Source organism: Trachypithecus francoisi, unplaced genomic scaffold, assembly GCF_009764315.1.
Source record: "Trachypithecus francoisi isolate TF-2019V2 unplaced genomic scaffold, Tfra_2.0 Lachesis_group0, whole genome shotgun sequence".
In the NCBI taxonomy this organism is placed as follows: Eukaryota; Metazoa; Chordata; class Mammalia; order Primates; family Cercopithecidae; genus Trachypithecus; species Trachypithecus francoisi.
Genome location: NW_022681453.1, coordinates 75,841,807 through 75,865,597, shown reverse-complemented (window position 1 = coordinate 75,865,597; position 23,791 = coordinate 75,841,807). Strand labels below are relative to the sequence as shown.

The 23,791-nt window shown below is 44.2% G+C and overlaps 1 protein-coding gene across 9 annotated transcripts in view; it reads left to right on the top strand.

The window, feature by feature from the left end:
- Positions 1-23,791, top strand: part of BOC (BOC cell adhesion associated, oncogene regulated) — a 247,391-nt gene that overhangs the window by 197,545 nt on the left and 26,055 nt on the right. For all 9 annotated transcript variants that reach the window (XM_033211258.1, XM_033211264.1, XM_033211265.1 and 6 more), the window contains 2 exons: positions 12,402-12,579; positions 13,241-13,519. In XM_033211258.1, coding sequence (XP_033067149.1) covers positions 12,483-12,579; positions 13,241-13,519 — 376 coding nt within the window. In that variant the 5' untranslated portion in view covers positions 12,402-12,482. The remainder of the gene's footprint in view (positions 1-12,401; positions 12,580-13,240; positions 13,520-23,791) is intronic.

The following is a 23,791-nucleotide window of genomic DNA, read 5'->3' as shown; positions in this document are numbered from 1 at the left end:
CTAGGTGCCTTTCCCACATCTCTGCTCTCACACCCCCTGCCCTTCTCATGCCCTTTTCTTGATCTTCTTAGGCCTGAACCTGTCCTCTTTCTCACTCCATAACTTTCTTATTTCTCTCTTTGCCATTCCTCTTTGCCTGCCTCCTTCTACCCAGCCTCCAACTCAGGGCCATGGTGATGGTGGCACAGGCATGGTCTCATCCTAGATTAGATTCTCCTGCAGCCCGGTGGCTATAGGAAGACTGAAGCCACAAGCTTAGTTTGGTGTTCATTTTGGAAGATGAGATGAGAAGGAAAACAAAAGAAGCTTCTGGAATGGAACCTCAAGGCACAGGAGCATCTGCAGGGACACAGCTTTCTGTCCTTAAAGCACTTAGAACCTCATTGACATTCAGCTCCCCTCCAGGATTGCCCACACTGATGTGGGGACCTTTTGGTTTTGAAAAATAAAGGTCACATTTACAGTCCTTTCCCCCCAGGTTCCACCATTAATAACAGTGTGTCTCTCTGTGTGTGCCATACATGTCCTTGGTCAGGCTAATGTTCTTTCTCAATCCTAGATTTCTAATTTGACCAAACCCTTCAATCCAGCAAACATTGAAAAAGCACCTACAATGTGCCAAGGCTTTTCTAGGTGCTAGGGTTACCAAGATAAATTTGACACTCCTTTGCCTGCAATGAATTTATAGTCTGGGGTCAGAAGAAAGAGATAAGAGGTATATGACAGACAGATGCACGATCAAAACCCAGAAATCTCTGTAGAAATGTTATATGAGGTGTGTGAGATGCTACGGGAACCGGAATGAGGAGCAGCCACAGAAGGCTTCATAAGAGGTGACATTTGAGGTAAGATTTAAAGATAATTAGGAGTTCCATGCGTGGAATGAAGGGAGAAGGGAAAGGTGGTTCCGGTGGAAGGAACAGAGAGTATGGAAATGCGGCCTCCCCAGATTTTAGGGCTTAGGGGAGGCAGACACAGGAAAGGTTGATTGGAACCCAGTTATGAAATGCCTGGAGGGCTTTGCATTGGAATTTGAACTTTATTTAATCATACTCAGATGGGGAGCAATCAAAGATGTATCTGTTCACTTATTCTCTTTTTTTTTAAACTGAACTCCAAGTAGGAAAAAAAAAATCATAATTCTTCCAAATTTTTAACTCAGCTGCTTTTTAGAATGTTTCAGGCCTCACCCAGATACTCACTTGCTTTTTATGAAATGGGATCTATATTACTTTTCTCATCTTTTAAACATTTATTTTCATGTTGCTACTTGAGCTTTATAATTATCATTTTAATAGCTACATAATAGTCCATCAGTTATTATGCCATAATTTATAGAAAGCAGCATGGTAGAGTGAAAAGAACCAAGGGTTTCAGGATCAGGCAGACCTGGTTCAAATCCTCACCCTGAGATTTACCATCAATGTGATCTTGGACAAGATTTTAATCACTCTGAACTTCAGTTTCCTAATCTATAAAATGGGTGGACCATACACACACCCTACAGGGCTACTGTGAGAATATAAAATTCGATGAATGATGACTATGGCCTATAGGAAGTGCTTGCTCAAGGAATAGTAGCTTCCCAGTTACCTTTTACTGTTTGGTTGAGCTTAATATTTTAGAAAGAAGGTAGATGGCAATGTAGAGTCTGATTAGATGGAGAGAAGAGAGGGCCTGAGGGCTAGTTTGAGGGCTCTAGACCAGTGCCGTTCAGTAAATTAGGCACTCGTCCATGTGGCTGTTGAGCATCTGAAATGTGACTAGTCGAAATTGAATGTGCAGTAAATACAAAATATACACTAGATTTGGAAGACAGCATAAAACAAAGTGTAAAACATCTCAATTTGTATCTTGATTACATGTTGAAATTATAATATTTTGGATATATCATGTTAAAAGACATTAAAATATCTTCATCTGTTTTTTTTTTTTTTTTTTTAACATGGGTACTAGAAAATTTAAAATTACATAGGGGGCTGGAATTATATTTCTGTTGGACAACACTGCTCATGGCAGAGGTAGAGTCCATACAACTGATTAGATACTGGGGCGGAGAACCAAGGAGAAGCAGGAGACAAGATGACTCCAAGGTTGGGCAGCCAAGTAGGTAGCAAATCTTTTCATGGCTTTAGGGAGGATAGGAGAGTAGATGAGTTTATGTCTGTAGAAGCGGTTTATTCATGGATGTCCTCTGAGCAGTGATGTAAAAGGCAAGGATTTGGTTTTAGACTAGAGTAACTGTCCCTGCCTTCCTTATGAGTTGACCATTCAGGCTCCTTCCATGTCACATACTGTACACGCTTTCATTCCTGCACAGACTTGTTAGGGATACTTTTTCCCACCCCTGTATGCTCACAGCCCACATGGCGGGCTTGTCACCAGGTTCAGAGCATACTTGGTGCCCAGAGGCTTCTGGAGTGAAATATTACTGACCAATGTGCTCTTTGCAGGGAAGGTTGGGAAGAGCTTGGCTGCTCCGTGGTGCCCCCAGAGTGCTCCAAGACTGGCTGTCAGAGAGCTCCAGATATCTCTGCTTGTCATCTTGTGGAGCTCTCCTCTGTAACCCATGAAATATGCTGAGTCACAGTAACCCAGAGTCGGACTGTATAGAAAAAAGAAATTGCAGGGAAGGCTTCCACAGGGAGGGTAACTGTTCGCAAAGTCCCATTAGACCCAGCTCAGTTGTGTGTCTCCACCTACTCTGGCTTTTCTAAGTTTCCAGAAGTCATCAGAGAGTTCATACCAAGGACCAAGGAGCTGAGGCTGGCTTCTGGATAGCATTTCAGATAACCACATGATACTTAGGTTTGAGAGCAGGGAATTGAAATTGTACCTGGCCTCTGAAATAGCCAGTGTACCATTCCCTGCAGGATTGTTGGGATATAGGGCCTTGGATTGAGCTAGGAAACTAGAGATTGATGATGTACTTCAGCAGTGGATGAGAACAGGGGATGTGGAATATATCAAACTTGGAAGACAAAAACAACAACAAGCACAGTGTCTGCCTTGATTTTAGCAGTTTCAGCTGACTTAGCCTACCTGGCTTTGGTACTGGAGGAGGGGATAACAAAGGACACCTATGAAATACTTGCACCACTCTGGCAGGGTTATTGCTGCACCTACAGTAGGAGCCTTTTGCTTCTCCTAAAGCCATTTTCATCTCCCCTAGCCCTGACTGTGGTTGTCAGGTAGCGTTCCAAGTTGTTTGTCACCAGTAGTAAAACTCTAGGAGCACGTATTCATTCAGGAACCATTTATTGAGCTCCTTCTGTGTGTTAGAAATACCATAGGATTAAAGTTTCAACTATAGGGAAATACATGAAAGTTCTTTTAATTTTCCTTTTTTTCTATCCTGATTTAAATTTGTGATTTTTTACAATCACAGAACAAATAGCTTTAGGTTTTACAACTTATGAAAACTATCCTTGGAGGAATTCTATTGTATCTTGGTTATGAATTTTATTTTTGCTGCAAAGATGGGAGAAATTTACCGTTTCCTTCCTACATTCCCTGCTCCTCTCTCCCTTTTGAGCACTGGTGGGGAAGATGCCCTTAGACCTCAGGTATCCCCAAACCTGACTTCCAGCAGATATACTTCTGGCAAGGCGCAGCCTACTGGACAGCCCACTCCTGTAATGCAGAGAGGCCTCTTATGCCCTTAGCTTGGCTGTGGCAGACCACAACTGTCACCTCCTCCTCAGTCAGAGCCAGACGAACCAGAGGAGGAAATGGGTCAAACTTGGCAGGCTGGTGCATCCTCTGCCCCTACAGGGGTTGATTTCTAAAGTGGTTTCATTCTAGCACCACATCTGTGATTTCTGAAGGCCACTGGAGAGCTGAGAATTGGCCACAGGCCAGGAACGTAGGTGTCACTGGCCTTGATGACCTTGTGTTGACTGGGATTGAGATAGGGCTGGGGTGAGATTCAGGAGAGAGAATGTCAGAAATACCTAGGCATAGGTGGCTAAGTAAATATGAAGGTTTCTGTCCCCGAAGGCCCTGATGGGTGGGTGCTCTTCCAGAGACCACACTCACCCAGCTATACTCCCTTACACGTGTGCACAGACTCAAACCTGCACACATCTGCACACACAACACCAAGTGTTCCTGGCCCTGTGTGGATGCTGCACCCCTCTCCCGCTCTGTTCTCCCGGGAACTCCTACTTCTCACTTCTCCCCACCCCCGCAATGCCACCATGGCAGTCCTCACACCTAACCCCAAAGTCCAGCCTTTCCACCAGCCCCAGCCTCTCTAGATTAGAGCTCTCTGGGGACCAGGACCTTTTGAAAGGAAGAAAGAAAGAAAAACAGGAGAAAAAACAGAAAGAAAGTGGGAAACAGAAGAATGAAACCGGGAAGGGGCAGTGGTGCCTTGAGCTATCTCACTGCATTACAATGAATATGGACTCTATTAAGCTCCGTTCTGCCTGTTAGTGTTTCCCGGGGCAACACAGCCCCCATATGGCAAGCATGCAGCAGATTAGGGTAGGCCCCAGGGCCGCATTGAAGGCCAGTGGCTTGACTGGCAGTTGAACCCCCTCCCCACCTCCCCCTGCTCCTCACACTTGACACTGCTTGTGTTTATCTAAAGCAAGGAGGGGGAGCCATTTGAAAGGTTTTTGTCCTGGCTCAGAGAAGAGAGAGGAGGAGGCTGGAGGCAGGGTGGAGAGAGGGAGGTTGAGGGAGGAAGGAGGGTGGAGGTGGGGTAGAAAGGGGAGAGGCGAGAAAGGAAGGCTTCATAAATATGCAAGAGGAGCTGTGAATGAAGAGAGAGAAATAAAGCAGATGGAATTCGTGTTAAAGAACAGCACAATCACCCTGTTTTGAGCCCTCCAAAAACAAAACAAAAAAAAAGAAAACGGCCTTCTAGGAGTGTAGGAGCTACGTTTATCCAATTAGCAGGGTTGTCAAATTGAATTTATATGGAACAGAGGTGGGGGGATTGAGCCGAGAGTGTAGAAGAAAGGAAGTGGTTTTCCTTTTCTTTCAGTTTTCCAGTTTAGCAATAAAGGCCCTCACACCATGGGTAGATTTGTAGATTTTTTTTTTTAAATCTCTTAAAAGAAATGAGGTCATTTTGGGGAAGGAGTATGAATGACAAAACTCCCCAGTAACTTTTTCCTCCAGTGCTGGAGTTGGGAGAGGATTAGACGTGTTTTACCAAAACAAGAGATAAGACCCCTTCTCCTTGACTGAGATGGCAGAGGTGGCTTCTTTCTATGGGGGGTTCCTCCCCGAGGAAAGATGCTCTATCCTGGCTCCTTCCCTTTCTGCTTGCCTTGATGGTGAGTGGAAATAGGCTCTGTTTGTTAGCACCTTGTTATAAATTCTGGGTTCAGTGAGAGGAACCCAGGTTTTGCTCAACTCCCCAAAATGCCACTTTGATTATATATTCCCATGCTCAAAAACCATCATTAACTCCTCTCCTTCTGTGGTATGAATTTTAAACTCTTTTCTCTGGTCTTCCACAGTAAGACCCAATCTCAGTGTCCTACCTTGTCTCTTTTCTTTCTTCTGGGTAAGTCTCCAAAGTGGGGTGCAAGTACCAAGGGGAAAAAATATAAGCAATTCTGTTGATTGCTTATATAAGCAGTAAGATAACAGTAGAGATTCCCTTAATGTTTTTTCTACCTAAAAAAGGAATAGGAAAGAAATTCAGCTTTGCTAATATTTAATATAGGGGTTGGCAGTGGCGCATTCGGTCTGTACATTAGGCTGTCATGTGTCACAACAATGTCCCAGGCATCTCCATGGGTAAACGGCCTGACAGTGTGGAGGCCTCACTCGTCCATTCACTCCCCAGTTTTCCTGTTCTCCCTTAAGTGGATTTACAGATTATATTATTTAGTTTAACTAAATTAACTCTCACAAAAGGACAAGTGGCTTAAAGAGATTGCTACAAAGAAACTGGGTTGAAGAGAGGGCTGATAATCCAAGCACATGCAAACAGGAAGAAAACAGCAGAGCTGACCCTTTTCAAGTCACAGGAGGGAGTAAAAACAATGATAATGGAATCACTTCTGATGAGAAGTCAACAAAATAATTAACAGTCAAGCAGACTATTTGAAAGAGATTACACCCATATCATTAGCGATGATACTAATCCTAAATAGGCGTTCTGCCTTAAGGTATTAGCTAATGATATTTTAAGACAATCATGGTTAAGGAGTTATTAAAATATGGTTTCATTTTTACCTACTCTTTTTAACATTTTAGTTCTGCAGTACATGTATTTATAAGTAAAGAAGTATGCACATATTAGGGATGTTTGCCCAGAATATTTCACTCAGGTGGTCATAGAATTAGGGAAGTTTGGAGACCACTGTTAGAGATAAAGCCAACTGCTTGGCACACCACCCTCACCACCCTGCAAACACAAGACTAGCTTTCCCACCAGGTCAGTATCACCTTCCTGCTGTGCCCTCATCCCCCTTGCTTGTACATACCTCAAGAGAGGCCCAGTTTCAAATCCTGTTTCCAGAACACCTTCCCTTAAGACCTGAACTGAAAACTCTCTTCTGCCTCTGCTCTCATTTGCCACTTCACATTGGTGACTAAACTGATCAGTGAACGTATTAAAGAATGCTAAAGCTGTTACAGGAGCATAATCACAAAATGTCAGTGGTTATGTGCAACAAGGGTTTATTTCTTCTTATGTCACATCTTGAGCTAATTGCTTGGATCTTATAGCTAGCTGTGCTTTCTGAACCATGTGACATATGGTCACCAGACTGGCGAGGCAAAGATGGAAGCAGCTGTCAATCTCTTAACCGCCATGGCCCAGTAGTGACATGTGAAGTTCACTTACACATGTTCATTGGCCAGCACTAGTCACATGGCCCTAAGCTCACTGCAGAGGAGGCTAGGAAATGAAGAGGAGCTTGTGGATATTTGCTGGGTGCTAGTGGATTTATGTCCCAAATATTGCTTTAAGCTCCTAAGGACTAAATCCATTTTCTAGTACTCACAGTACCTTGCATATTGTGTTGTATGTGGTAGAGTATAGCAATATTTTTTCTTCCCAATAATATTAATAATTAAAAGTCAAGGCACACATCGTTTGTTCATAGAAGACTCATTCACAAAATTTGGATGAGGAATAAGGTAAAATATAGTTAGAGGCTGGCTAGAGCGTGACTCATACTTAAAAACATAAAACCATTGTTTTTTTCTCCCCTATTTAACATCAGAGTGTTCTGGGTAAATGTTCTAGATATTAGTCTGGAACTATGCTGTCTAATGGGGCAACCACTAGCTCTATATGGCTATTTAAATTAAATTTAAAGAGAATTAAAACTTCAGTGTCTTCGTCACATTAGCCACATTTTGAGAATTTAATAGCCCTGAGTGGCTAGTAGTTATCTAGTGCTTTAGACAGCACAAATATAGAACATTTCCATCACTGCAGAAAATTCTACGGAAGGGGCTTGTGCAATGAACAGTAGGAGATGTTTATAGATTAGAATGTGGATGATGAAAGGATAAAAATGATCACACAAAGTTACTGTTATAGACAATGATCCAGGTAACATTATTCTTATGTATAAGGAAGTAAATTCAGAAACATTCTAAAATTGGCTTTGAAACCGTTTCTAGCCAGTTGGTTAATGTGGCTCCAGAAACAATTTTCTAGGAGGTAGTGTTAAGATAGTAAAAGGAGCACTGGACTAGGAGTGAGAAGACCTGACTTGTAGCCCTAAGTCTCCCTTCTGAATTAGCTGGGAGACCTTCTACAAATCACTTAGACTCATTCAGCCTTGACACACCATTCGTAACACCCAAAACACATTAGGTGTTACTCTAGGATACTTTTTTATTTTCTCTGAGGTCCCTCCGAATAAAAAAAAAAATTTTTTTTTTTAATTAGGTCTGTGTGTCAAGTACAACTTTTTAAGTAAAAATGACCTTTGTTTTTTGTATATATTTAAAGGTATACAACCTGATGTTTTGATAAGCTTTCTTTCTTTTTTTTAAAGATAGAGTCTTGCTCTGTTGCCCAGGCTGGAATGTAGTGCAATGCCTGTCATAGCTCACTGCAACCGCAAACTCCTGGACTCAAGTGATACTCCTACCTCAGCCTCCTCAGTAAACCTTTCTTAATTCCTTCTCCTAAGTCTATCTAACTCACATATTCAGCCCTCTGAAAACTAAATTCATTTATTTCACCAATATTTGCCTCAATGCCTCTCTTCTGTGCAGGGGTACTACCCTCTTTCTTGAGATAGGGGGCTGCCAACACTTGCACCCCAGATACTTGGCATCACCTTCTAGGAGCAAAGCTTTCTCTTTTAAGACAATTGGGAAAGGTGATTCTTACTCTACAAACTTGGGAGCATGCAAAAAGAAAAGTAACTTGGAGCAGGATTTTTTTCTTTTTCATGTAGCTAGTCCCTCTCAACCAATGGAACAAAAGACTTTGTCAGATCGTATTCTTGCCACTAGAAGAGTGTTTTTAAGAAAGTCTCTTTATGCTATCTGCTACATCACACTCTCTCCTATTCAGCTCACCTTTGTTATCGGTCTTAGGACATGCAAAGGGCATGTTTTGTGTTTTAGATCATAGAAGCTTCCCTTTCTGAGACAGCTGCCGTGCCTTGGCATGGGTGTCCGGGGGATGAGCTGGCGGCTTTTTTTGTGGTGTTGTCTCACTGTTGGTCCAGTTAGTCAGCCAGCCCTCTTGGGAGGAAGTGGAGCTGGCCTCCTCCTGATGATGATCGACTCTCAGTTGTTTGTAATTTTCTCAAAAAATAAATACTCTGAGGCTACAGTTTCTCAGGATTGGTCTTAACCCCAGAGTGTGTTTTGTTGTTGTTGTTTTTGGAAAGTTTCAAAAACATCTGTTTGGAAGAGATTATTTCAGTGGAGAACATGTATGTCAGCAGTTAAATGTCTCAGACCCATTTTCTTTCTTTTCTTGTGTGTCCAAATAACCCTTTAAACTGTCAAGTACCTAGGCCTCAATGAGGAATCAAATGATTTTGATATTTTTTTTCTTGATTTCTTCCCTTTTTCTCAGAAAATGCCTAAGGAAAATAAGAAGGGATCTAGATATATTTTGCATTGCCAAGAAAAATAATAGGCCTTACTGTTGCCTTCACCCAACTTTGAAATTGTACTTTGTTCATTTCATAATGGGACAACATTATACTGCAATTAGGTTCTCTAGCTTAAGCCTTACTTGCCTTTTTTCTCTGAACGTTAAAATAAAGTTCTCAGATAACTGAAACTTCTAGAATTATCTTTCTAAACCTAACTCACTAGGTAACTTGGTTCAAAAAGTAACTCACTTTTCCCAGATACTAAATAAAATACATCATACTTCCAGTGACCAAGCCCCCACCCTTCCCCAAACATAGTCGTATTTTTTGGTCATAGTTCTGCTTTTACATGAATGAGACCCCACGCATCCTGTTTTGGGGTCCTTAAAATGGTACTTCTTACAACTCTGTTGTGGGGATTAATGGGTTAACTCCATTCTCCCTCTCTGGATACCTGCACCTTCTCACTCCCTCGCACTCTCAATTCTTTTCTCCTTGTTGTTTTTGAAAGCAGGATGGTGGCTGGCAGCAGCAACAGGATCTGTTTCCATTTTGAACCTTATAAATTAGGGAGGTGTAGAAGTAACAGGAATTGTTTGGCTGCTCCTCGTTAAGCAGGAGGGGGTCTGGGCTGAATTTCCTCAGTAAAATCTTTGTTGCTTTTACAACCCAAACACCTTTGTAGCCACACAGTACTCAGATAAGAAACAACCCTCCCATTCCTCTTTGTCTGCTTGTCCTCTTTTGCCCTTCATTACTTTATGTTCATTTTCTGTCTCCCTACCTCCCTTCTACCCTTTCTTCCTCCCTCCCTTCCTTCCCTCCTTGGGGCATGGAAGGAACGTTTGCTCTCAATTTCCTTAAGGGGCTGGGGAAATTGGGGCATGACTTGAACAAGCTAGTTCCCTAAAATCCCATAACTGGGAACTCATGCAATGATCTATATAAATACCTTATCTCAGTGGGGAAAAACAAATTAGAAAAGTAAAGCAAGTATCTGGAAAATTGAGAGGAAACCAAAAGCTTACTTTTCAGTGTAAATTTTCCCTCTAGAAATCACTGTTAAAATGCCCCACTGTTCTACATCAACTCTGTTTGCTAAACACCCACTGGGTACAGAGCCCTGATAGGGGGGAAAAATGGGAAAAAGGCTACTATTGTGATTAAAAGCACAGAGTTTTGGAATCAGCCCAAACTGGGTTTCAATCCAGGTCTACTGTTATGGGATCCTGGGCAAGTTAACTTCTGGAAGTCAATTTTCTCACCTGTAAAATGGGGATATAGTCCTCGCCTTACAGGGTTGATGAGAAGGTTAAAGGAAATACGTTGTATAAGAGCTTAGTGAGTTCCTGGAGTAGCGGCAGGCACCCCCAGCTCTCCACCACCACAGCCCCTCCCATTTGTACTCACATCCTTTGCAGCTTTCATGAATTTTACTTTGCCAATAATATGACCCTTTGATTTACTGGATTGTTTGAAAAAGAGCGAAAGCTCTCTCTCTACACCAACGGGAAATTATCTTAACTTGCTAGGAAATGACTTTTGAAAAACTTGTTTAAAAATGTTCTTTCAAATCCCTTTTAGAAAATGTCCCCTTGTCCTATCCCAGAGTAGTCCTGAAGTCTTGTGAAACCTCTGATGGCGAAGTCATGGGCAAATGGAGGAAATACGAACCATTGGGAAAGAACTCTTGGAAAACATTCTGAGCATCCACAGAATGCTAGGGGCTGGGGCCCTCCATCTGGTTGGAAAGGGTGCTCATTGAGCAGTGTGGATATGGCCCTCTTCACTCCCTCAGCAGCCAGGCGGAAAGCCAAAGGACTACAGGTCTTGGGGAACGGAAAGGTTTAGGTTAATCCCAAGCACTTCCCAACACAGAGCACCAGTCCCCTGTGTCAGGCATGTTGGGTGTCTCCTGTTTCTTACAGCAGTCTCTGCGGGCAGCCTGAACTCCAGGACTGGCCAGCACAACACATCTCTCAGTTGAGAAGCTTAACTACTTCTCCAGAGTTTTAAATGGTGACTGTAAATCTGTGAGAGAGTCTCTGGTTAGGTAGATTGATCTAGAAGAGTTAATGTTTTGAATGTATATCACACTTCTAGAAATATACTATTAATATTGCCACAGGTGAATGATCCATTGTGCAGATCACTGGAATGTCGCCTTCAATGTTATCCAAACTCATTTCAATGCCTCCCTGCCTAATAAGGCTGTTGATACCCCGTCCTTGTTTGTTAATGTTCTATAAACCCATCAATGAAAAGCACAGAAGCAAAATCTTGGTTTTGGCTGTGACAGAAGAGTGTGTGTGTGTGTGTGTGTGTGTTAGAATATACACTTGCCCATGTGATTTTGATAAATCATGTAAGGACCATAGCTTAAGAAAGACATAAAAAAAACTGCCTTCTGGAACAAGAGATGCTACTGTTCTAGGCAGAGAGGGTGGCTGATAGCTGAGGTGTGTTGTCAGATGGCTGGAGGTGCAGTGTGGTCTGAGCCTCAAAGCAATGTTGTTCTGGGTGGAGATACAACTTGGGTAATCAAGAGTGCAGATTTTGTAGAGACGGAAAAGTTCAAAATTTCTAGCACCAGGAGCAGAGAGAAGTAGGAGCTAGTGAGTGAAGTGAAAACAAGGCTCTGTGCCCTGAGAAAGTGAGGGATCTTGGCTGGCTTATGACTTTGGGCTGTGTTTGTACCTGTGGGAGTAGATGTTACGGACAAGCTGAGGAGAGTTAGGGTGATTGTAGGAATAAAAGGGAGTTTACAGGCATATAGGCATAGAGCTGGGGTGAGGAAAATCAGAGCAGGAAATATTTCATGAGTCACTGAGACTCTAGGATTCATTCACTAAGTAGCATTCCCTGCAAGGGCATTCAGTATGCATCACACACACGGCACTGCTGTTCCACAATAGTCTGCACTAACCACATGGCAGGGCACATGGCTGTGACCAGCTGGCCTTTTGCAAGCAAACGGTAAGAATAATCTCATCTGTTCTAGCATCTGTGCCAGATAGTCACTGTCCTGTGCCATGGATATGGCTGCAGGCCTCAGCCTCTCTGTATCCACTGCCCCTCATCGTTGTTGCTGTCCATCCACTGGGCAAAACTCCAGCATTCTTACTACAATAAAATCACCTTCTAGCTAGAGAAAGAGCTCAAGGAGGCAACTTATAAGAAGCTTCTTTTAGATGAGAAATGGCATGATAGTGTTCTTTGGTCTTCCAGCAGCATGACCAGGTCTCTACTTTGAATGTTGCCAACAGGGAGCAAGGGACAAGGCCAGTCCCCGTGGCTGCCACAGGTGCACCCCAGGCATCCTCATCATGGCCATTGCTCTCCCTTTCTCTCTTACAACAGAGTGTTGCCGGGGACAGCAGTATCTCTTTATGTGACCCTGGCGGCTTATGGAACGTTGGCTTCAGACCTTTGTGATACACCATGCTGCGTGGGACAATGACGGCGTGGAGAGGAACAAGGCTTGAGGTCACACTGGCTTGCCTCCTCTTAGCCACAGCAGGCTGCTTTGCTGACTTGAGTGAGTGCTTTCCTTCCCTTTCCCTGGCCTTACAGTCAAATGGAAACATTCCACATTCTACAATAACTCTTTAAAAAGGCCTTCTTTACCTGGATTTCAAAGAACACTTGATTCCCATTGGCCTTCAGGGACACAAGAATACAAGATGAGACATGATCCCAGCAACATCATATTGGTTATAGTTTGGTATTTGACTCATTTCAAAGCTATACCAGAGGAGGAGGAGGAGGAGAAGTAATAATAATAACTGCTTTTTGTTGTGCACTTGCTGTACAATGTCATGGCAGGCAATTTACACGTATCGTTTGCAAGCCTCATGACAACCTTGTGAGACAAGCAATATTAGCTTCATTTTACAGACAAGAAACTGACACTTCACAAGGCTCGAGTCATGTGGCTCAGAAGTAGTGGCACTGGGATCAGACTCAGGTCTGTCCAAACGCAAAGCCCAAGCTCTTGCCTTTGCTATACATTCTCACTCCACATCTACTCTCTGGGAACAAAGGCAGGTTGGGAAATGGACAAGAGCAGTAGAGTCGCAGAAAGACCAACTTCTCTGGTGACCACTTCTGGAAGACTTCCTGGGTACAACGCTTCTAAAAACGTGATGTTGTTTTCTTGGGGGCATCAGTTCATTGCTGCATCCCTGTTCTTCCTCCAGATGAGGTCCCTCAGGTCACCGTCCAGCCTGCATCCACCGTCCAGAAGCCCGGAGGCACTGTGATCCTGGGCTGCGTGGTGGAGCCCCCAAGGATGAATGTAACCTGGCGCCTGAATGGGAAGGAGCTGAATGGCTCGGATGATGCTCTGGGTGTCCTCATCACCCACGGGACCCTCGTCATCACTGCCCTTAACAACCACACTGTGGGACGGTATCAGTGTGTGGCCTGGATGCCTGCGGGGGCTGTGGCCAGCGTGCCAGCCACTGTGACACTAGCCAGTGAGTCTGCTCCTTTGCCTCCCTGCCATGGTGCAGTCCCTCCTCGTCTCTTCCCACCCTGAAGCCCCCACCATTCATGCTGCCTCTTGTTAGTCTTAGCATAAAATGGTCCTTAACTGCTGAAATGTCAAATCAGAACGGTAGCTGCCTAGTAATGCCCAGTCATGGGGGACCCTTGTGCCCTTGGAAAACCTCACTGCAAGTAGAGGCTGTATCTGGAGTGAGTGTCTACAGAGAGGGGAATTGGTCAGTGCTCTTGACGTGGCAGAACTGTTCCCTGGACCCCGGAGCAGGGCCATGCTGTGCTGTCCTACTTGGTCATCTGTGGCTGTAGGTGCACTGTCCCAACTGCTCATGCCCCTTCCAGTCCCCTCCCTCCATTCTCACCACAGTTACAGTCGGAGCAGGGAGAGACAGGACACCAAGAGACATGGGCAGGGCCATATGTAGTGTGGACAGAGCCCACCCAGCCCAGACTTGGCCCTCTGTCTCTCTGTGAGGGGCAAGCATAGTCCAAAGGCCTGGAATATAAATACTAGAACATAATGAAAAGGAAACTGTGTGGCACAGGGATAAAGGGATACAGAGAAAAGAAACAATAAAGAGATGAGGTGACAGTTTGGACCAAGGAAAATGCCAAGAGAAGACTTCACACTACCTTTTCTTTTTCTGGTTTTGCCATTCTTTTATTCATGTTGTTACACTCAGTATAGGATAGTTTATTAAAATCATTATGTCTGTAGACATTCTATTTGTGATATAGAAATTGTGTTATCTCTGACCGCTATTTTTTCCTATTATGTGACAAAGAACATAGGTCCTCAGACCAACATGTGGAGACCAAGGGCCAAATGGCTTCTAAGGTCCCTCCCAACTGAATAATTCCGGTAGATTCCATTTCCATACACTCACTGATGGATTGTCCTCATGGCCGCTCTTATTTCTTTTATGCTTGTGAAAGGCGTAGTTTTTACAAAATTACTTGAGTGTGTATTATAAAGATTCAACAGAGCAAAGTAAAGGCCAAGTGACTTCACATAGTCATAGCTGGTAAGGAGGAGCCTTACCAAGACAGGTGTTTCTAGTTGCCATTATACTTGTTCTACCTTACGAGGACCCATTGTATGAGGCTAGATGGAAGTGAGTAAATAGATGTCCTAACGTTGCATATGACTGCCACTTGGTGTGCTGTGTTCCAGGCACAACACATATACTATGATGTTCTACCCATTGTATGTATGGGCGCTTGAGACGTGATGGATTCAACACACCACTGAAGGCTGGAGAGCACCCCTGATACCCATTCTTATATGCTGAGCCTGTGGCCAGGAAACTTAAAGAACTGCCTCCAATTTGGCCCCTTTCCTGGCGCCTGAGGTGTAGAAAATAGGGAAACTTGTTGAGACTTTAATGGTATTTGGATTTAAACTTTGAGAAGATTTCCAGGGCTTGTTCCCTCATGACTCAGCAGCACCTCCTTATCCCTGAAAGCCCTGCTTTGGGCGTCCACGTCGCCATCATCATCATCATCATCACCCTTGTGGATGGCGTGCTTCCAGGAGGTTGGCAGTGCTGCATCATGGGGCTTACCTAAGGCAGCAAACTTTTGAAATGCCCCTCTACCCAAGGCAGCTGGGTTCCCTGGGGTGTGTGAAGCTTGAGTCCCAGGAGGAGGGTAGGGTGGGATGGAGAAGCAGTAACGGAATGGAGGAAAGCCCCTATGTGCCCTCCGGTCCCCAGATCCCTGGAGGAGCTTCACTCAATGGGTCAGTGGAATGGAGGCTACCAGGATTCCTCTTTTCTTGGGAAAGTCAAGCAGCCCTGCCCTTTACTCAGAGGGAAGGCAGAGTGTGTCCTCAGCTGTCTCCCTGAGGAGCCAGGCTGACACTGGGCTGCATCTCGGAGCCCCCCATCACAATGGAGCCACTCCTCTTTGTGGCAGAAGGAGCACCCATGGAATCTGAGTGCGCGGCCTCTGGGAAGCAGCCTGTGAGTGCTCAGGGAAGGAGGAGGCCTTCACTTCCAGCTGTGCTTGTTGGGCGGGGGTTGCTCTGAGGCTTGGGTGAGGAAGGTAGACAGTGCAGAGGTAGGTCATCTCATCAAGTCAAGAAGGGCTGAGGTCAGAACTACATTTCCTATCATTGTACCCTTCCCACCTCCACTTTCATATTTTCACATTGTAATTGCATTATAGAATGTTTAGGATATATAGAAAATAATCTCTCCTAAGCCTGCTATCTTCATATAACCACCACTATCATTTTGGAGTATGCCCTTCCAGTCTTTGTCCCTCTTCATGTTTTTATATTGTGATGATACAACAAATATACAAGTTCTTTTCTCTCTCTTAAGCATTCTCCATTGGCCATATGACCATGTTTACTTTTTTATTGAGTATAAAATGCATACAAGGCCTGGCACATAGAGATCAGAGATAATTATTACAATATGGCTTACACCTGTAATCCTAGCACTTTGGGAGTCTGAAGCAGGAGGATCATTTGAGTTCGGGATTTTGAGACCAGCCTAGGAACAAAAATTAAAAAAAAAAAAAAAAAGAAATAGCCAGACATGGTGGCGTGCACTTGTATTGCTAGCTGTCTCGGAGGTGGGAGGACTGCTTGAGCCCAAGAGGCCAAGGCTAGGGTGAGCAAGCCTCTTACAAATGTGATGTGCCTCCAAAAAAACAAATAAATAAAATGCATACAGTAAAGTACACAAAGTGTACTAATCTTAAGTGAACAACTGATACATTTTCATGTATGTCCATCCGTGTAACCATCTCCCACATCCCCTCATCCCCCTTCCTAGTTAATCCACCCTCCCAGCCCCTGTCAGTACTTATGATCGTAATTACTAATGGTCCTAGAACATCTACCAGAATTCTACCCTTTTCCTGTTGCTGGGCAATTAGGGCGCTTCCAGTTGTTGATTATTACAAATGAGATGTGTCTTTTAGCAGCGCGTGTGCCCTTAAAGAGTGACACTGCTCATCCAACAGGGAGGTTTTATCTGCAAATGGGCAGCACAAGGCTGTGGAGGCTCAAGACCATAACCATTCATTTGGCCTAATTAGGAGCCAGGCTGAACCTTTTATTGTTTGGGAGAGGGAGAATTGGAGAGTGGAAGATTTATCTTGGTGCCCTCCTTCTGCTTCAAGGTGTATCTGTGTGAGGAGAGACAATTTATTAGCCTTCATTTTAAGAATATTCCTGGCCACTTCTTTCTCTGGTGCTTGAGGGGATCTGTGGTTGGCAGAAAGGACAAAGGGAAGTGTTTGGTTGCAACCCAAGAAGGCACAGTGAGAGAAGAAGGGGCTTGTGCAGAAGCCGAGCTGGGCTTATTTGAAAGCCAAGAACTATTGGCTTGTCATTTAGACATGAATCAGAAGGCGAAATGTTTGGGCCTGACTAGAAAGAAGAAGTGCTGAAAGTTGAGAGAGCAGGCATGGGGGGCTGTGTCATGGAAAAGAGGGAGTTGGTGGAGTGGAACTGCAAAGCTTGCAGGAGGCAGCGACGAGGTGGCGGGCAGGCGGGTGGGGGCAAGTGAAAGGGGTGCTGTCTTTGGGTTAATGCCATTGGGGGATCTGGCCCAGACACAGCAGTAGATTAAGTTTCTGAAAGCACATTCCTGAGCAGAATAGGGGCTGTGTTTTGCTGGTTGGCTGATGTATGAGGGAGGCCAAGTGGTAGATGGGATTACCGAAGGCACGGTCTGCATTTAGAGGAAAGACTGGGCAGCAGCTTGCCGGTGCACACACATGCACACCCACACACACTCAGCATGGTAGGCTTCCTTTTCCTCTGGCCTCTTCTCCATGCTTTCTCGTGTTCATCTTTGCACAAAGCAGTTGCTGTCTGGCCTACCTGGCAAGATGCTGCCTCCTGCATCCAGCCTCTAGAAATCCCTGGGAGCTATAGGTCATGGGGCCTAGGACCAGGCTTGAGGATTTAGGGGTGGGGAGGAGGCCTCTAGCAGAATAATTTTCTGGTCCAGTGTTGGGAGCTGGCGGGTCCCCTTGTACTTCACCCTGACCAGGTGACATCATCTTTTGATTTTCAGTAAAATGGAGTCAGAAGTTGAATCACCTGAAGAGTCTCACCTTTGCTCTCTCCCTCCCTCCACCCCAGGTTGTCCTGGCCATGTGGGTAATGGCTGCTGCATGCTCTGTGGAGATGCCCATCTCGCTCTCCTCTGTGAAGGGCTTTATATTTCCTATTTAATCTAAACTTTTTTAAAAAATAAATCTCTCTTGCTACTAATGCCCCGCTTCAGATCATCTTGTCTAATTCTTGGTTTTTGAATTGCTTTTAACTTTGAACTCCTTCCTTTCACTTCCCTTTCCCTTTTCACAAGCCTCACAGCAGACAGCCAACCACTCTACACAGCTCAGCTCCGCTCCTGAACCAACAGCAGACCCTGCCACCTGCCAGGGAGCACTCCACTCCTTCTTACTGGACCCTGAGTTCCACCTCAGGCCTGTTCTCAACACAGCATGGCAAGGAGTCACAACCGACTCATCAGAGCTGGCAGTGGGAAAGCTGTTCTCAATCCCTTACTTCTAACCATTAATAATTCTTTATTTTTAACTTTTAAAATTGTTTTCATAATTTTATTCTCCTATCATCCCTGGGTCCCACTGGTAGCTGGAAATAAAACAGGTGGTAACTAGGTAGCTACCTATAATTCTAAACTTGGGAATTTTAGTCCTCAAGTTAATGTGAAGTCTTAAGTTGCAGCTGGTGTAATTGTGAACATATCGGTCACCACTCCTTAAGGCCTCCTAGCGCCAAGGCCAGGCATATACTCCTGAATGACCCTGTCTCTGGCATCAGAGATCAGCAGGTGAGGTGGCTGACAAGAAAGGAAGGAGTCCCGCTCGCCACTCATCCTCATGACTCTCTGACTTTGAGAAAATGTCCGAAGTGACCAGGGACCCTTTGTTACCGTAATTTAATTTAACCCGCAAATAAAATGAAGAGCCAAACTGGTATAATGGAAAAAACAAGAAGCTAAAAAAAAGTTTTAAATTCTGGGTTTAAGCCTTAGCTCTGCCACTTAAGTGCTCCATGACTTTCAGCAAATCACTTGGTCTTTAGACTGCCACAGCTGTGAAATGAACACAATAATTACATCACCAGTCTCATGGGTTTTTTGAGGATAAATGGGAGAATGTATGATATCAGTATTTGAGAGCATTTTAGAAATCCCAGGCTTTATTTGTTTGCCCGTGTAGTTGTCAGATATTTCTGGAGTGTCTCCTTTCTGGAGGCTCTGAAGCCTGTGTCCAGTCCTGTGCTGCCCAGCTCCATTCTGGGAGTGACTCTTAGGAAGACAGTCCAGAGGGTGGCAGAGCTTCCAGGCATAACCAGAACCAATAGAGGGCTGGCTTCTTATAAAGAGAGAACTAACCCATGTCCTGTGACTTCCTTAGTTCCTTATATACAAGTGTTCTCTGACTCAGATTCCCACCCCCAGCTGCCTTCAAGAGCAGCCACGGTGTCACGGTGCATTGTCAGTGTAGCCCACAGAGCTGCTCATTGACGCTCCTGTGGGTTCACTGCTGCCCACTCAGCTGTTGCCCCATACAGACAGCTGCTGTTTTGCACTGACAGGCTGGACTGACCCTGGCCTTCAGCATGGTGAATTCTACAAACAGAAGCTATGTCTCTTTGCTCAGCTCCCCTAATCTCTAATTCCCATCACAGACTTCACTAAGGTCATCTAGGTTCTGACTGTGAACTAGAATAGTCCATAGTCCATTAAGGACCACTGTAGACATTTCTTTCTTAAAATATTTCTAGCTTCCTTTATCTCTGTATTAGGGTTCTCCAGAGAATCAGACCCAATAATACACACACACACACACACACACACACACACATATGTATATATGTATATATATAATATATGTACATATGTGTAATATATTTAATTTTGTATATGTATAATTATATATTATACAAATATTTATTTTAAAGAATTAGCTCATGCAGGCTGTAGATTCAGGTAAGAATTGATACTGCAATCTTGAGGGTAAAAGCAGGAAACTCAGGCATGTTTTCTGTGTTGTCTTCTTCTCTGGAAAACATGTCTTTGCTATTAATACTCTCAATGATCAAATGAGGCCTATCCCCATTAGGGAGGGTAATTATTTTACTCAAAGTAAAAGATTTTCTAGCAAAGTTGACACATGAAATTAGCCATCACAGTCCCCTACTGTCCACCTGAAATATACCACCTGCCTGGAGTTCTTTTGGAATATGTCTCTTTGGAGGCAATGTGAAGAAATTAGTTTCTCCCTAAGTCCAACTCCCAGAATCATTAATGGCATCTTTAGACAGAGATGTTTCCACACTGCCAGGACAATGGCTATTCCTTAACTTTATGGAGCCACGAACTCCATCCAAACCTCAGGATGCTTTGCATTTCAGCCTTGGGCAGAGCTGCGCCTTTGGAAGATGCAGATACAGAGACCCTGTTGCCCCAGCCCCTACCAAAGATGCATTCACTGGTTGCAGAAACAGCTTCATGAAGCCCTCTCACCTTGGCAGAGGCATATTGTTTGGATTCTCTTTGGCCACAGGTGTCTCAGAGCAAAATTGTAGTTTAATTTGGGCAATCTTATTAAGACCATCCTTTCCTAATTTTCCCCTAGTCTTGATTTTTAAATATATATATAAAACCTATATCTTGATTTTTTTTTCAAGATTTTTTTTTTCTCAACTCCTCTGTGAAGTGTAAGGGTGGAGAGGATGAGAGAAGAAACAAGCAAGCAAGAACTCAATCAATAAAAAGAATTCGTCTTTCATTTCCAACAGTCACTGTAATTTTCTTCCCAAAATATATTTTCTTACTCCAATTAACAATCTACGTCTTTAGTTTAATTTTGTCCTCAGTTCCTTACAACTTAATGCATTCTATTTCTAAAGGCTTCTGTTAAATAAGACAAAACCAAAGTTCGTGAGTCCCACTTGAAAAGCAGCAAAGCACTCATTCTCCAGTGCTGACTCCTATATTTGGATGTTTTGGACGCTGGTGCCCTAAGAATTGGGAAGCATTTAGAATTTCTAACAGGGCACAGTAAGATCTGGTCCTGGCCATTGAATATCTCTCAGTCTCATGGAGAAGGTGGACTTTGTTAACACATTAGTCATAAAGCAAGGCAGCCCAGTGAGTTGCCTGACAGAGATGTGAACAGATTTTAATGGGCGCTTGGAGGCTAGCGAGGATTCATTTCCATTTCAGGGGATTGCGGAAGACTCAGGAGGTGAGCCTTGAAGAATGTGTACACGACAACCTTGATTTTTAATTTGTGAGTCCTCACGTACCTTTCTCAGACCTTTAACAACCAACTTCAGCTCTTAACATTGCATATTCAGTCCTAGGCCCCGTTCAGTTTCTGGGATGGCACCGAGACTGCCACAGAAAGTTTTATTTCCGTAGTGAGATATTTCCATGGTGAACTCAATCGAATTCTTAATCTAGCCACCAGGTGATTGTCTCTCTCTCCCCATCTTGTTTGCCGCTCACCCCGTTTCTCACTGTTTCTCATCTCTTTTCTCTTTGGGTATGAACACTTTCTGATTAAGCCAGAAGCTTCCGAGTGTCTTCTGCAGCACTCCGCACTTCCGCCCCCGTCTGGTTCAGTTAGCCAGTGACTCCCAGACAAAACAGGAGGAGCCATTTGCTCCAAATTGGAAAAACATGTGTGTGTTGGCTTGGGCGTCAGGGAATCCTGCACGAGCTTTTTGCTTTGGGATGAAGGGACGGCAGTGAGAAGAAGGGTTGGAGGGAAAGAAAACACAGGTGGCTTCCTAAGCTGCCCCAGGAGGGGAAGGAGATGTGCAGCTGGAGAGGAGTATGAGCCTACCTTGGCTGGGAGAGACAAAGAGACAGCTCCACACAGGGGGATGGAGTTGGAAAAGGAGAGCCAGCTTGAGCTTGACATTTAGTTGTTCCATACCATAAGTTATGTGTATTTTACTTTGCCAGCTGGGCAAGAAAATTACTGAAAGATGGCGGAGATTCAAAAGGTGCTGAGCAACTTGAGCATCTTAATAGGAAATGAATAAGGAATACCCTACAGCTTTAGGACAAAGTTACATCAATACTTTCTGTTTTCTACTGGATGCAGGCAGAAATTCATAGCTCACAAGAATTGTCCCTGATATTCTGGTGAAATCTTCAAATGGCATTGGCCACTCTAATCCTATTAGAGTGGGTGCAAGTACCCAGACAGATCCGTGGTATAAGTTCTGCTCAGAGCACCTTGGCAGCAAATGTCTGTCCCAGACAGGCAGGGATCCCATTCTATATTTATCAGAGGTCACTATTTACCAAATAGACCTCAAGTTCATAGTGCATCTTCTACCAAGGACACCCTTAAGGACTCTTAACCCACTCCACCCTTGTCCTCAATTCATTCTTTGCATTCACAGGCAAATGCTTAAATACAATCCTGGAGATTCATTTTCTAAGCTAAGAGAAAAGGGAAGGGGCATGTAGTATATTGATTCAGTGAGCCAAAACACAGTGTGAGGAGCCCTTTGCACCAGAAGCCAAGAGAAAGATTGATTTGCCGGCTTGAAATCACTGGACTCCTTTAAGGAGCATGGTGCAAGATGGTTCCTTTAAAGCAAAAAAGAAAACCAAGAGAGCAAATGAGTCCTCGGTTCCCTCGTTTTTTAAAAACAGCTTCACACCTCAGCATCCCTATTTCTCATGTGTGTGTGGAAAAGTTGAGCAATTTCTACTTTGACTTTGTTTTTAGACTTTCAGCCATTTTTGGTGTCTGGTAATAATCTTGAGCTCTATAGAACAGTGAGTCCATCCTGCTAATTAGACGTAGTGTTCACATCCAAATTAAAGGATGATCACTTCATAATGAGAAAAAATGTAAACAAAAGGAAAAAACTTGCTGAAGTAAAAGCAGCGTTTCTTTTCCTATAGGGAGAATTGTGATTAATAGTGAGGTGCTTGCAGCCTTTCCCTCAGGCCCACTTTCCATCGCGTACTTTCTCCTAGCTTTAGAATGGTGGTCCCTTAGCTGGCAGCATCTTGCTCCCCATCCCCGTCCTCAGAAGATTCCGACCTCCCTTCGGTTACTAATTCCTTCTCAGTTTTCAAGACTCAAGTATCTTCTCTAGGAATGTTTCTTGACCCCTTCAACTTCCAAGTCTAGAGTAGGTTCTCTTCCCGGTTTCCTTAGTGCCTTGGGTTTGCTTCCACAGCCCTTTCTTGTCTGTCTACCTGGAGGGTAGGAACTGTTATTATCTGTGACCACAGTGCTGTCTATGGGGCCTGGCACACCACAGGCCTTCTGTGAATATCATGAAAGAGGAAGACTCCCAGATAAAACATGTCTGAGGTCTAGAAGACCAAAAAGGGCATACAGAGGGTAAATTAACAATTTCTGAATTTCCTTTTCAAATTCTGATATATTAAAAGTTTTCAAGAAGTATATAAGAAAGGATAAAGCAGGAACTCAGGATACAAAGAGGTTAAAGATACAAATGGATTCAAGAAAGGTTTAGAAAAGTTGATGAATGTCAGAAGCATAAAACAGCATTTGAAAGAAACTGAGATGTTTGGAGGAAATTCTGGAACCTCAGGGAGATGCCAGTGAATTTGGTTCCATGACCTAACACAGGGGTCCCCAACCCCCAGGCAGCAGACCAGTACTGGTCCATGGCCTGTTAGGAACCAGGTCACACAGCAGGAGGTGTGCGGTGGACCAGCAAGCATTACCATCTGAACACCACCTCCTGTCAGATCAGCAGTGGCATTGGATTCTATCAGGATAGAATAGAATAGAATAGAATAGGTTTCGCCATTCAATAGAATAGGGTTCACCATTAGAGGGTGAACCCTATTGTGAACTGTGCTCATGTGAGGGGCGGTTGCACGCCCCTTAGGAGAATCTAACTAATGTCTGATGATTTCAGGTGGAACAGTTTTATCTCAAAACCATCCCCCCCAGTCTCCCCACCCCTGGTCCATGGAAAAATTGTCTTCCATGAAACTGGTCCCTGATGCCAAAAAGGCTGGAGACCACTGTCCTCATATATACCTCAAGGGGCAGCTCGGAGTGGGTGAATGGGATTGGTGCCACCGAGGCTGATGGGAGTATGCAGTTCCCAGGTGTGTGGGAAGAAAAAGCAGGCCTCACTGCCCTGTGTCTCCCACCTGGAGTTCTGTTCCTCAGGGCCACACCAGAGGGCCATCCCCATTCTCTCTCTGAGCTCCTCAGCCTCCACTTTCTCTCCTCCC